This window comes from Taudactylus pleione, unplaced genomic scaffold (assembly GCF_031769625.1).
Source record: "Taudactylus pleione unplaced genomic scaffold, aTauple2 ptg000672l, whole genome shotgun sequence".
NCBI lineage: Eukaryota > Metazoa > Chordata > Amphibia > Anura > Myobatrachidae > Taudactylus > Taudactylus pleione.
Window position 1 is genome coordinate 449,313 of NW_028285074.1, and position 13,401 is coordinate 462,713.

General features: G+C 48.3%; 1 protein-coding gene across 1 annotated transcript; it reads right to left on the reverse strand.

Moving 5' to 3' along the window:
• Positions 1 to 6,273: 6,273 nt before the first annotated feature.
• On the reverse strand, positions 6,274 to 13,113 carry LOC148478174 (ferritin, lower subunit). The gene is made up of 4 exons (XM_088455831.1): positions 12,920 to 13,113; positions 11,442 to 11,588; positions 8,164 to 8,289; positions 6,274 to 6,579 (listed from the first exon to the last, which is right to left on the reverse strand). Exons 1-4 carry the CDS (start codon positions 13,019 to 13,021, stop codon positions 6,433 to 6,435), a joined length of 522 nt encoding a protein of 173 aa, XP_088311957.1. The 5' UTR covers positions 13,022 to 13,113; the 3' UTR covers positions 6,274 to 6,432.
• Between the last annotated feature and the right edge of the window lie 288 nt (positions 13,114 to 13,401).

The following is a 13,401-nucleotide window of genomic DNA, read 5'->3' on the forward strand; positions in this document are numbered from 1 at the left end:
TACCAATGTTTCCACTGTCTTGCGGACTACTCAGGCTTTGAGTAAAATGGAAGTGGGCGGCATTGTTTAGTGCTGGGCGTCTGCAGCTTATGCCGGGGTTGCCGTGCGTATGCATTGATTAGCATATATTCGGAGCGGTCGAGTGCGTGCGCACACCTGCGTTCTTTGCTGAATCAGGCCCTCAGTCCTATATCCTCTCATTTTCTCGATCTATACTAGGGTTACGAGTGACAGTCCAGGAATCAGGACATCTGTCCGGAGGTTTAGTAATCCCGGACAGGCATTGGTTACCTGTATATTACTGACTTCAATGTAAAATGCTTCTGCTTACACACAAAGCTATGAACCAAACTACACCCCCATACATCTCCTCACTTCTTTTAAAATATCTCCCAGCTCGACCCCTCCGCTCTGCGCACGATCTGCGTCTCTCATCCACACAGATTACCTGCTCCCATTCAGTTACAATCTAGATGGACCAATTTGCAATATGTATTGTATATGTGTTATCCTCATGTATCAAATTCCTATTTGTCTATTATTCCAGAGTCCCGTTTTGCTATCCCATGACTGTTGGCACTTCAGTGTACGTATCTATGTGTGTGTGTGTATATTTTCTGTAAAAATCCTGCACTTGCCCCTGTTGTAGCATATTCTCAATGCCAAAATTAAATTAAATCTCCCCCCCCATTTGCTGGACAAGGCTATGTAATCGCTCTTACTGACTGTATAATTTTCATCTGGGAATCCGGGGAATGTGCTGACCTGCAGAAAATGTCCTGGTTTGTCATTGTAGCCGGCAGCTGCAGATCTAGAGCAGCCATTCTAGGCAGGGTATAAAGATTAGTTTTGGGAATTTGATTCCTTATTTATATAGAGCTATTCTGTAGCGCTGTACAACCATCTAAAATATAAATAAATATAAAAATATTATGATAGCCATTTAATAACTTAAATGCTGAGACCTTAGCAGATTCCAATTTGTTTGACTTTGTTGTTATAATGAGAATGCAGTGAAAATGTCGACATTTACAATATTGACATTCTGCAGGGACCGGAGGCTTTGGGTCAGGATATTGCAGCGGAAGGTTAGGATACGGGAGGGGAGGTTAGGCTGCGGCAGTGGAGAGTTAGGATATGGGAGGGGAGGTTAGGCTGCGGCAGTGGAGAGTTAGGATACTAGAGGGGAGGTTAGGGTTAGGCTCTGGCAGCGGCAGTGGAGAGTTAGGATACGAGAGGGGAGGTTAGGCTGCGGCAGTGGAGAGTTAGGATACAGGAGGGGAGGTTAGGCTGCGGCAGTGGAGAGTTAGGATACAGGAGGGGAGGTTAGGCTGCGGCAGTGGAGAGTTAGGATACGGGAGGGGAGGTTAGGGTTACGCTCTGGCAGCGGCAGTGGAGAGTTAGGCTACGGGAGGGGAGGTTAGGGTTCGGCTGTGGCAGCAGAAGGTAAGGCTTAAGCTTCAGGAGGGGAGGATAGTGTTAGGCTCAGGCAGCGGAAGGTTAGAGTTAGGCTATGGGAGGGGAGGTTAGGGTTAGGCTGTGGCAGCGGAAGGTTAGGCTACAGGAGGGGAGCTTAGTGTCAGGTTTCGGGAGGGTAGGTTAGAGTTAGGCTGCAGCAGCGGGGGATTAGGCTGCGGCAGCGGAGGGTTAGAGTTAGGCTATGGGAGGGGAGGTTAGGCTGTGGCATTAGAGGGTTAGAGTTAGGCTATGGGAGGGGAGGTTAGGCTGTGGCAGCGGAGGGTTAGAGTTAGGCTATGGGAGGGGAGGTTAGGCTGTGGCATTAGAGGGTTAGAGTTAGGCTATGGGTGGGGAGGTTAGGCTGTGGCATTAGAGGGTTAGAGTTAGGCTATGGGAGGGGAGGTTAGGCTGTGGCATTAGAGGGTTAGAGTTAGGCTATGGGTGGGGAGGTTAGGCTGTGGCATTAGAGGGTTAGAGTTAGGCTATGGAAGGGGAGGTTAGGCTGTGGCATTAGAGGGTTAGAGTTAGGCTATGAGAGGGGAGGTTAGGCTGCGGCATTACAGGGTTGGAAATAGGCTATGGGAGGGGAGGTTAGGGTTAGGCACTAGGGGGATGGTTAGTGTTAACAATAACCACTGCCTTAGGCACCTCAGGATTCAACATTTCAACAGTGTCGACATTATGAATGTCACAGTGGTCAATGTTGACATTACGACCATATGGACATTCTCTTGTTGACAAAATAATAAAAAATTATTTCATTATCTGCTTATTTTCAAACAGAGGCACATATAGGGGCTGACACAGAGTGACCAATATGAAAGTCTAATACTAGTTATCTAAGCAGAGATGACAAGGCAGGAGAACACCCAGAACATCTACAAACATGGTAGCAGAGATGTTAGGCACTTAGAAACTTGTGCAAACTTGTGACATATATGATATGGGAAGGGATGGGTTACACGGGACACATACAGCATACAGAACATGTGGTTTTCAGGGAGAAAATACAAACATTGCAATAAAGGACACTGACTTAGATGAAGTACATTACCTGAAAGAGAATGGGTATGGATGGCCGGTGGACGGGCCATCAGAAGACCGACAGTGGCATCCCGATCTGCAAAATCCCAACAGGGGCTGGTAAGTATACTTACCCCCCCTCAGTGGTGCCTAACCCTAACCCCCCCTTCCCGCACCCTAAACCTAACCCTCCCAGTAGCCTAACCTCCACCCGGGGGTGCCTAACCCTAACCCCCCCATCCTCTAAGCCGCATACTTACCTTCGGGATGCCGGCGTCGGCATTTTCATCCTGTTCGCGATAGCAGCGTCGGCATCTTCATCCTCTTCGGGATTCCGGCGTCGGTATATCAACGTCCAACATCCCGTCCGCCAGCATCGTGACTGCATTTCCCTGAGAGCAGTGCACACAGCGGTTGTGCATTGAGCCTGCAGGGCTGAACACCCCACATAAGGACAAAGATTGAGTCCTCTTCTTCAGAGTGCAGAGCATGCTTAGAGCCAAACCACCCCCGTAACCAGATATGACAATACTTTCAAAATGATCTTGATTCATAGTATCATTACCCAAAACTACCCATTTGTGAGGGCTGGGGTTGAGCGATTATCAGTGGTCTGCGCATGCATCAAGTTACATTACCGGTATCGCAGGCAGCGAGGATTTATTTGCAAAGCGATTGACAGGCAGGAACCATTTGTGGGCAGCCACAGGGGGTGGCAACTGAAACGCAGGCCTGTTACAACCGTTTTTGGGGCATATCTGTACCTGCAATCACCCCTCTTTCAAAGTTGCTGAAGTCTCTTCCTGTAGCCACGCTAGCCCTAATTCTAGGCAGCCAGGGCAGTCTAGCATTAGAGGGGGCCCCAGCTGTAGAAGCCCTTGCCTTCATTATGCTTGGAGCCCCTCATTTACCCATGTCTTACATCTTATGTTTTCTGTCCACCACATACAATTGCAGTGTTGTGTATCATTCTGAAACAGAGCAGATGTCACTTTGGGAAGGAGTTGAGCTGTACTGCTGGTTGTTGGGTCAGGGACCCTTATTAATTTGGTATAAAAGTCGGTAATTTCTAGCAACGACCCCATTTCCTACAGCTTATTGGCTGCAAAGCGGCAGAGATGAGTCGTACTCACACATTTCTGCAGCGGCTATGCAGATTAGAACAGAAGTCAGCCGAGTCTCCACTTACTGCTAAATGGGTGACTCTTAGCATACGTTTGTTGGGGGCGCACAGACGGCATTGCGGCCTATTCAGAGAGAGGTGTATGCAAAGATCCAACAATTCCACACAGATACCTTGCACCCATATTGGGTTGGGGCAATGCTGATGGTGACATCGGCTGCTCTGACAAGCCAATGTACTGTATAAAGACAGTAGATGCGTCAGTCTCTGACTATGTGCGACTGTGAATTATTGCCAGTGTTCTGCTCTGCTCCAGGCGATGCACTCAGCTCTAGGTGCCCCTGGCTCAGGCAACAGAAGGAGAGAAATGACAGGAGCCTGCGGCTCAGAGCCCATCAGTCCCTGCGATGATTCAGCACTTTTGGTATCATGTTCCTGGCAGTAGAATAGATTTGTGTCTCATATTGTGCATGTACTGCTGTAATGAGCGAGTACTGCTGTAATGAGAGAGTACTGCTGTAATGAGCGAGTACTGCTGCCTCCAAGAGGAGATAACTAAGCACAATATGAATATGGTTTAGTTGTAAAGGGACACGAAAATTATAATAAAGCTGTACATGATCAACTAAGATTTAGGGCCTGAATCAGAGATAGTAGGCAATGCATCCGCGCTCGCAATAGCGGTTGCGAGAATATGCAAATGCTAATCTCAGCCTTCTCTTCGTGCTCCATGCCACTATAGAGTGTAGACGCGGCGAGACGCTCACTTTTAGGCTCCGTGGTCTGTGCATTTGAGATGGAGACTGTAAGCACTCCAACATCGACGCAACATCAGATGCACCATATGATATTTGTGGCAGCCTAAGGTCTACCCTCCTCTAATCCAACTAAACATGGCCGCTGAAGCTGTGTATTTGCAATTGGGAACGTAGAAGCGTTCCCAGACATGCCTCCGACACTCCCACAAAACAGCCCCTTTCTGCAGTCACTATTGGTCCCCCCCCCAGTCTCCACAATACAATACACAGCTGAGAACAGTATCGCACACACTGTTTGCGCAGTATGGATTTCCCTGTCTTTTCACACATTCGCAAAACAATCGCTCAACTGCAGGAAATGTCGAAACTGCATCTATTTCTGAAGCAGTCATCATATTCCACATTCTACTCTATGATTAAAAGTGTTTCTGTGTGTAGGCGCAAGTTCACCGGTCTCATTCATAATCGTATTAACTCCAAGCAGATAAATCGCACCCATGTATGAGCGATGAATTGCTCATTCATACGTTCTCCTTCTAAAGCTGGGCATACGTGTCCAGATACAATGCCTGGCAGACATTGTATCTGGCAGCCCGCGGCATACACTGAGATCTCACAGTGTATTAGCCCGACATCTGCGCTCCGCCCATGGGGGAGGAGACATTTGCCTGTACCTTCCATGGGAAGGAACACAGGAAATGTCTGTCTGCTGTGGATGGGCATACACTGCCCGATATCTAATCGCATCAGACGGGCTTGCTGAACAATCCGGCATGACCGAGCGATATTTAACCCTCGGACGCCCGCACACGCTACAATTATCATGAAGATCCGCGGATATTGGGCAGATCGCACCGATAATTGTAGCATGTATGGCCAGCATTAGGCAATTCAGGATAGGAAATGCTACTTGGACCCTTGTTAAGAGATGTCGAAGAGCTTAACTTTATGCTATTAATCACAGAAATCACCATAAGTAATCATTCTCAACATCTATTCAGATTGAAAATAGCCTTCATCTTTGAGCACAAAAAAACCCACATGGGTTACTAGACATATGTGATGGACTCAGTATGATTTACTGCTGGCAGCACTGAAAATCCCAATCGTCCCCAGGTAAATATTCTCTAACCTATTCTACCCCCTAACCCTCCCTTAGGGGGGAGGTTAGGGTTAGGCACACCCCCCCCCCCAGGGGGACTTGGGTTTAGGTGGCAAGGAGGGGGGGGGGGGGAATTAGGTTTAGGAATTAGGCACTTGGGGGTGCCTAACCCTAACCCCCCCCCCCCCCCTTCCTTGCCACCTAATCCTAAATCCCCCAGGGGGTGCCTAACCCTAACCAGCCCTTGCCCTAGTCCAGAGGTTCCCAAAGTCCACCATTACTGTACTTGTTTTAGGGAAATCCAAGCTTGAGTCCAGATGGTTAAATCAAATGTATTGAGGTACTAATTAAGTCACCTGTGCTCAAGCATGTATATCCCTAAAACGTGAACTGCAATGGCGGACTTTGGGAACCTCTGCCCTAGCCTAAACCTAACCTCCTGGGGGGGCGGGGGGCCTAACCCCAAGTCTCCCCGGGAGCCCTAAACCTAACCCCCCCCCCCCCCCCCCACCCCTGTCGGGATCTCGACGCCTGTCATTTAATCCTTGCCAGGACTATACAGTTGGGAAGCCGACGGTCGGGATTCCGTCCATCGGCTTCCTGACTGTTTCCCATATGAGACACATGGGAATGTGGAGTTGGACGCTAATAATAAAAATATATTAGTTTATTTCTGCTATCATCACTATTGACCAAACAGTTCTCCATTGTAGAAAGGCTCCTGGACTGCCTTGATGGAAGAGTTTCTGTTATAGGCCTCCAGCGTTACAGGCAAGCTCCAGGCAGGGATAACCACAAGAGGCCAGAGGTGACTTTGGTCCAAAACATGTTTTTATTGCTACGTTATGCTGGTGAAAATCAGAGGTGTTTTATTTCAATTTTACGATAAAAAAAAAGAAAGAAGGTTGGTCCTTCACTGCCTGCACAGATACTGGAGCAATAAGAGGATTCGCACTGCAGGACTTCATTCAGCCCAACGTGTGTTTGTCAAACAGGTACTCTGCCATGCCAGGGTGGCTCGCCCACAGCTTCTTCAGGCTGGTGATGTGATCTCCAATCTTCTTCAGGGTCTCCGTGCTCTCAGCCAAGAAGGGCGACTCTAGGAAATCCATCATCTGCGAAGAATAAAAAGTGTTCTATGTTTAGGTACCTAACAGGCTGTATGCTTGTAACAGGTCACCCACATATGAGGATTCGATAATGGGTATGCTTATCCTTAAAAATATAAAATGAGCATATATAGATGAATCATTAGTGACAATAAATAATGGATTGCATAAGATACTGGGCCTGATTCAGAGCCACTCACTAGATGCGATCGCTCGCAGCGTATGCAAATCCAGCGCAAGCCCAGCAAGACAAGCGATCGCACGACAAGGCATTAGCATGCCCACTATGCCTTGGCGAGCGATCACTTTGTGTATGCAGACGCCCACCAGCCATTCATATGACGCCAACTTGAGCACGTCATCTCCTGGCAGAGCATGAAAACATTGGTACATCAAGCACCATCGGATGTGCTCGCAGCGCTTAAGGTTGACTATACCTGGCCACAAAGCACTGCGATCACTTCAGTGTGAAATACAACCAGGCGACGTGTACAATGACGCTGTCTGTTAATTATGCACGCCTACGTAACGCCGTTGAAACACAGGCACGCCTGCGTTCGTACCTCCACTGCCCCGTTTCTAGTGGCCTGCTCCTCTTACCAACCGCAAACGGCCTCTCCTGTCACTCAATCAACTGGGCTGTCTATGCTGGGCGAGCGAGTGCTTCCCGATCTGTCGCACGCGCATTTTGTTGCAAACGCATGCGCAGGACACAAATATCGGCCAGCTACGAGTGAGCAGGTCTGAATCAGGTCCACTGTGCACGCTCAGAACCCAAGCGCACACAAATGAAGAGTCCGTACACACTCTTATGGCTGATGAGCCGGAACTGGGGTGGCAAGAGGCCACATACAAGATGAATGCTAATGTCTGAACATGTGCAATATGAAACACTGTCCTGCGCCGAGCACACAATCAGGGGAGGGGAACGCGCTGGGCTGCCCAGCTCAGGGGAGGCATCATTTGGAACATTCAGTCTCTGTTATCTAAACCAGCGCTTACCCATATAAGCTGGAGAGAAATGCAGACAATGGTCCCGATTCAGCAAGAATGGCAGCTGCGATTACGCACGCAATCGGCTGATTGTTGCGTTCTGCGCATGCATCGCAGTGCGCATGCGCGAACACTCCACTTCGATCGGGACGGATATCGCAGTCACTACGCAGACCCATCACAGAGTGATTGACAGGAAGTGCAGTTTCAGCGTGCCAGTGCGTTCGAACAGCGTTGCAGGGGGGGTGCATAAATTAGCCACTCCGATGCCATATGCAGCCTGAGTACTCATAGCGTACGACGAGGTTAGCAATTCCTGAGTAAGGTCAGAGCTTGTGCAAGTGTGCGTGAGGCTGCGATGGTACCAGTCTTGCTAAGAATTACGGATGTGTGTAAGGTAAAGTGGGCATCCTTGTGTTGTGCTGCGGCGGCATAGCGATCGCAGTGGATTAGCATACTATCGCAGTGAGACTGAGTAATCACAGTGCGATCCGTACTGGATCAGGCCCAATAACAGTGAATTTACCAATATAATGACTATTTGTTGAACGCATAGGTCTTAATATAGAAATGTACAACAGTTCCCGATTTACTCACATGAGGGTCATTCTTCCCTCCAGCCACACTGTGCAGGTCCAGCAGGGACTGGTTTACAGTCTTCTCAAGCTTTAGAGCAGTCTGTAGAGCCTCCAAACCATTTGTCCAGTCGTCCTTCTCTGGTTTCTGAAAATGAAATGGATAGAATGATAACCGCTGGTAATAGCAGAGAAAGCAGTTTGAAAGGACTACTAAATCCCTGCAAGGGACCGTTTTCTGACATGGACCATGGAGGTAACACGCGTTGGTCAGTGGTAACCTGACATCACACTGCTGCTCTGGTAAAAGCAAAAAATGACTGTTGCCAAATTCACTACACACCACTGTAGCACGCGCAGCATCCTTACAATAATGCCCTGACTCAGGGGCGTATCTATAATGGGTGCCGGTTCCAGGGGGGGGGGGGGGGGGCCCGCATTGCACACCCTGCACCCATATTATGTAAAACTTACCTCTCTGAGGTCCCGCGACGGGTCTCCCAGCGCTGCTCAAAAGCCAGAAAATGGCTACCGTGGCCATTTTTCCCTCGTTTGTGCATGCGCTGTGAGCAAGTCACTAGGAAAATGGCGCCGCACCATTTCCCTGGTGAACTGTGCATGCGCAATAGACTCCGGGCACAGTCTAGTGCCCAGAGTCTATTGATTCTGCGGTGGCCAGCTAGCCGCGTCAGTCGGCTGCTGGACGCCGGAGATGAGGGGGCCTGTGACGGGGTATGCACATGGGGCCAACAATAATATACTGCAAATCTGTGTGTATATAGGAAATAAAGCATATGGATTTCATGAATATTTTGATCAAAACATTTAAGCTTGCAGCCCGTCCTCATGGGACCCCCAATTCTCTACAAATCCCTACGTGCCATTAAATTGCAGTTAAATACATTCACCCATCAGGTACAGAGGGCGACATCTCTATAGGGGCAGACTTGTCAGCCATACCCAACATGGCCTTTCATAGCCTTCATTGAAAGCAGCCAAAAAGGTTAGAAGCTGCTTCTGGTCACCACTCATCCTTCACTTTCACCAGGGATCCACAATATACCTTTTGTGGCCTATTCAACTGTAGTCTTGTGGGAGAAACTGGGAGTTTTGTGATATCACACTGGGATACAATTCAGCCCCTCCTCCCCCTAACATAATGCGCAAGAGAGTTTCACAGCACTGTGGTCATGGGTTCAATTCAGCAGAGAAGTTGCCACAGCAACCAATCAGCTTCTACCAATCATTTGATAGAATGTGCTTGATAAAGGTTACCTTGATGCCGATTGGTTGCCAAGGGCAAACTTCTCCACTCGTTTTACAGCTCAATACATCAACCCCTTAGAGAGTGTAAGCTCCACTGGGACTGATGTAAATGACCAAATACGGTCTGTAAAGCGCTGTGGAAGATGTGTGCGCTATATAAATAATTGGTAATAAACAGTGTTTCACAACCAATACTGGTTACACACTACACAATATATCCGGCCCAATTCGGAATAATATATTGTACGGAATCGTACAGTGTGTACGCCTGATTGTGCGGTCACGTGGGTCGTTAATCACATCGCCCCCATCTGCTGTGCTGCACAGAAGATGGGGGGAGATGTGACTAATGACAGTGCTGGTAAATGCACCATGAAACTGTACATCGCACACCAGATCGCGCAGCGCATACAATGTATCATTCCATTGCACAGGTTACACGATTTGGAATATTTCTCCATGCTATTTATCAATGTAGTGACTCCATAACAGCAGCGCCGATAAGCAGCTGTCCCAGCGAATACAGAACCCTTCAGCGCGAATTTTACACTGCCGTGTTCCGTCCCAGCAGTGTCCCTGGGCAAGCGTGGCCTTCATTCACACATGCGCACTACAAGAGCAGAGGTAACTGGAGCTTAGGGCCTGATTCAGACCCGCTCGTGAGCGCATTGCGCTCGCAGGTCGATGGTGGGCCATTACTCACGCAACCCAGTAGCGAGTGAGAACTTCACTCGCTCCGGGGCTCGCAGCAAAACGGGGTGGCTGTCGATGTTGATCTACAGCTCGCCCCATTTTGTAGGTGGGTAGGGGGGGTGGCCGCACAAACTGAGGCGTTCCCGAAGGAACCCCTGCCGTTTGTGGGCGGCCCTACTGACATCATGAGTGATGTCAGTAGTGGACTTCCTGCTCTATTAGAGCTAGAAGTCCACTTCGCATTGCGAGTGCTGAGACCCTACCACAGGGTCTCCTCGCAATGTCGATGCTTGCGATAATCGTGACTATCACCAGGCCGCTCGCAAAAGCTGTGGGTGGTCACCCACAGCTTAGCGAGCGGCCTGGAGACAGTCACAAAAAAAAAAAAAAAAAAAAACCCCTCCCTGATTCAGAGCGTGCGCGCGCAAATAGCGAGCGTCTCTGAATCAGGCCCTGTGTTCGCCCTCAGGCAGCTTTAGCTATTGGTGACAGGTTTATGGTGCTTGATAAATAGCACATTCACATGACACCGCCCCCCCCCCCCCCCCATACAATGCATGGGGCCCAGGGTAGCCAGCGGTCGATTGTAGCACACGGCAACCCTGTTCCCACGTGCTTTGTATTGGGGGGGGGGGGGCATCTTGTAAATGTGATATTTATCAAGCACCGTAAGCCTGTCGCCAACAGCTAATGTCCACTTTTTTCCTATGGAAAAAGCTGCCTGAGAGCTAACACAGCTCTCTCCAGATACCTCGCCATGTATTCACATCCCGACGAGAGAAGCCCGGCAGGGGTCACGATCCCGACAGGGGTTTTTGTTAAGTTCTATTAACCATAAACCCCCAACCATAACCCGCCTTAGGGGTGCCTAACCCTAACCTCCCCCGGCATTTCGACCGTCGGCTTCCTGACTGCATCACCTGCAATCAGGACATTTACGCAGAAGATATCGGCGCTGGCCCCCTTACATTGGGAAATTTAGATTTGAGAAACTGTTCTATCCACATCATCATCTGAGCTTTGATGTACACCAGGGGTATTCAATATGTGTGCCGCCATCTGCTGTGGTACTACAAATCCCAGCATGCCCTGATAGCAACGGTTGTGCAGGGCATGCTGGAATGTGTAGTCCCGCAGCAGCTGGAGGATCACATGTTGAATCCTCCCGATATACAGGCCCCTCGAGGATCCGTTATCATGCACCTTGCATTAGTCTCTTGCTTCGGAGTGTGCCAAGCAGAATTAAGGGTACGGTACCTCCGTAGAGGATTAAGATGCATGAAACTGTACATGACCAGTGGCCTGAACGAGTCAGGGTATCTGCAAAAGAGAAACACCTACTTCAACGCTCTGCAGGTAGACTCGCCCCCCGCGCAGATTCTGGTACTTGAGGAGCTTCTCTGCGTTCTCCTTCTCCTCTTCTGAACGTTCCCGGAAAAACTTTGAGAAATTGACAAGTGCTACATCATCGCGGTCAAAGTATGAAGCCTGCAGGAGAGCACGGAGAGACAGTCGTTATATAAAGGGGATTTTAAAGAAATCTAGGTCCACACCTAAATATGCGTATTACCATACATCATAGCAATAATGATCAGCGTACTATACTTTATTGAATAAAGTAAACAAATTGCATAATTTTTGGCTAGTCAAAAAGAGAGCTGTAGTATGTAGTAAGGATTTTAATCAATTGCTGCTCAAATGTATAAAACAAAACAAAACATCAATTAAAGCTCAGGATAATTCAGCGAGAAGTTTCAGGAGCACAGAAATATCTGCTGGGCAGAAAAAATATCAGGACAGTAACGGTTATGTAATGAATATCAGATTCCTTGTGGGTTTACCAACAGACTCTACAACAAAACCCCCTCCACCAGCTATAAAATGCTCCAACACCTCAGGCATAACTAACTAATGTGGAGACCAGGGCTGAACCAATTGCAGAGCCCAAAGGGGTGTTTCATTCAAACATTCTCAGAGCTGGCAAGAAACATCACAGAGGAAGTTATGACAGTTATATCAGACTTGTATAATAGGCTTTCTTAACCTCTGTTTAATAAGAGACTCAAGAAGAAGACATAACAATCTGTAGCAGTTATATGCACATATAGGGGCAGATGTATTAAACTCTGGAAAGTGATAAACGACCAACCAATCAGCTCCTGTCATAATACAGGCTGTGTTTGAAAAATGACAGAAGCTGATTGGTTGTTTATCACTTTCCCAGAGCTTAATAGACCTGTTGTGATATACATGTGTTCCAATGTTATACGTTAGTAGAGATGACCTTATAAATGCCCTGAAACAGAGACTGCTTGTAAACCTGGCATGCCACAGTGTCCAGAAAATAATTTATATAACTAGTTATGTTTTAGGTTTAATAGTTAAAATGTAACAACGTAGAAATGTGATACTATTGCCAGTTATTTATATAATACATGTGATCTGCCTGAATATAGGTGCTTTAGTGGCATCAGTGACTGTGCAGCTTGTATGAGGAGTTATGTAATGAAAAGGAGTTGAGAGGGGGGGTGGGGTAATGAAAAGGAGTTGAGAGGGGGGGTGGGGGGGGTCGTTTGGGGGCAGGAAACGGCACAAAACAAATATACAAATATAAACGTATCATCTGTCCCAGGGTTTTTTTGCAGGGCAATTACTATACATACAGACCCTGCATACACAGACAGTGCACGATTAGTGTGCACCATGGGGGCACAGGAGCAGACCATGCATACACAGACAGTGCACTATTAGTGTGCACCATGGAGGCACAGGAGCACAACGCACTATTAGTGGGCACCGGGGATCAAGGGCAGGCTCACCAGGGACAGGTAGACGTAGGAGCTGTGATATTTCAGGTTCACCATGCGGTTGAGGCCAGCCTCGCAGTCCTGGTGGAAGTTCTGCCTGACCTGGGACTCCATGGTAATCAGGGCACAGCTGCAGCCAGGAAGGAACAGCACAATTGAATGAAATTAGGAGAAAACAACAGCGGCCCCCTCCCCCTATATAGAGCTCAGTGCTGCCTACTAGCACTAGCAGGAGGACAGCAGGGATAAGAAGAAGCCCCTCCTAACCCCTATCTCCCTCCTCCTCCCGTCTCTATCTGATTATTATAGTAATAACACAGCAGCTGCCTGACTGAGAGCTGCAGATAGCCCAGTGCCAGCATGTAATAATAATGGGGCACAATCAATGACGATTTATGGTATTATTACGCAGAAGTAAATATGTGTCATTTTAAAACCAGACACATGTGAAGAGCTGTCTGATTGTATGGCTGCAAATGCAGGTGCGTGTTCCT

Excerpts from the sequence above, each read along its gene's own strand:
- LOC148478174 (XM_088455831.1), bottom strand. The coding sequence starts at position 13,021 with ATGGAGTCCCAGGTCAGGCAGAACTTCCACCAGGACTGCGAGGCTGGC. Across the intron at positions 8,290-11,441 it reads TCTACCTGCAGAGCGTTGAA|AAACCAGAGAAGGACGACTG; the intron begins GTAGGTGTTTCT and ends TTTCATTTTCAG. Across the intron at positions 6,580-8,163 it reads GAGGGAAGAATGACCCTCAT|ATGATGGATTTCCTAGAGTC; the intron begins GTGAGTAAATCG and ends TATTCTTCGCAG.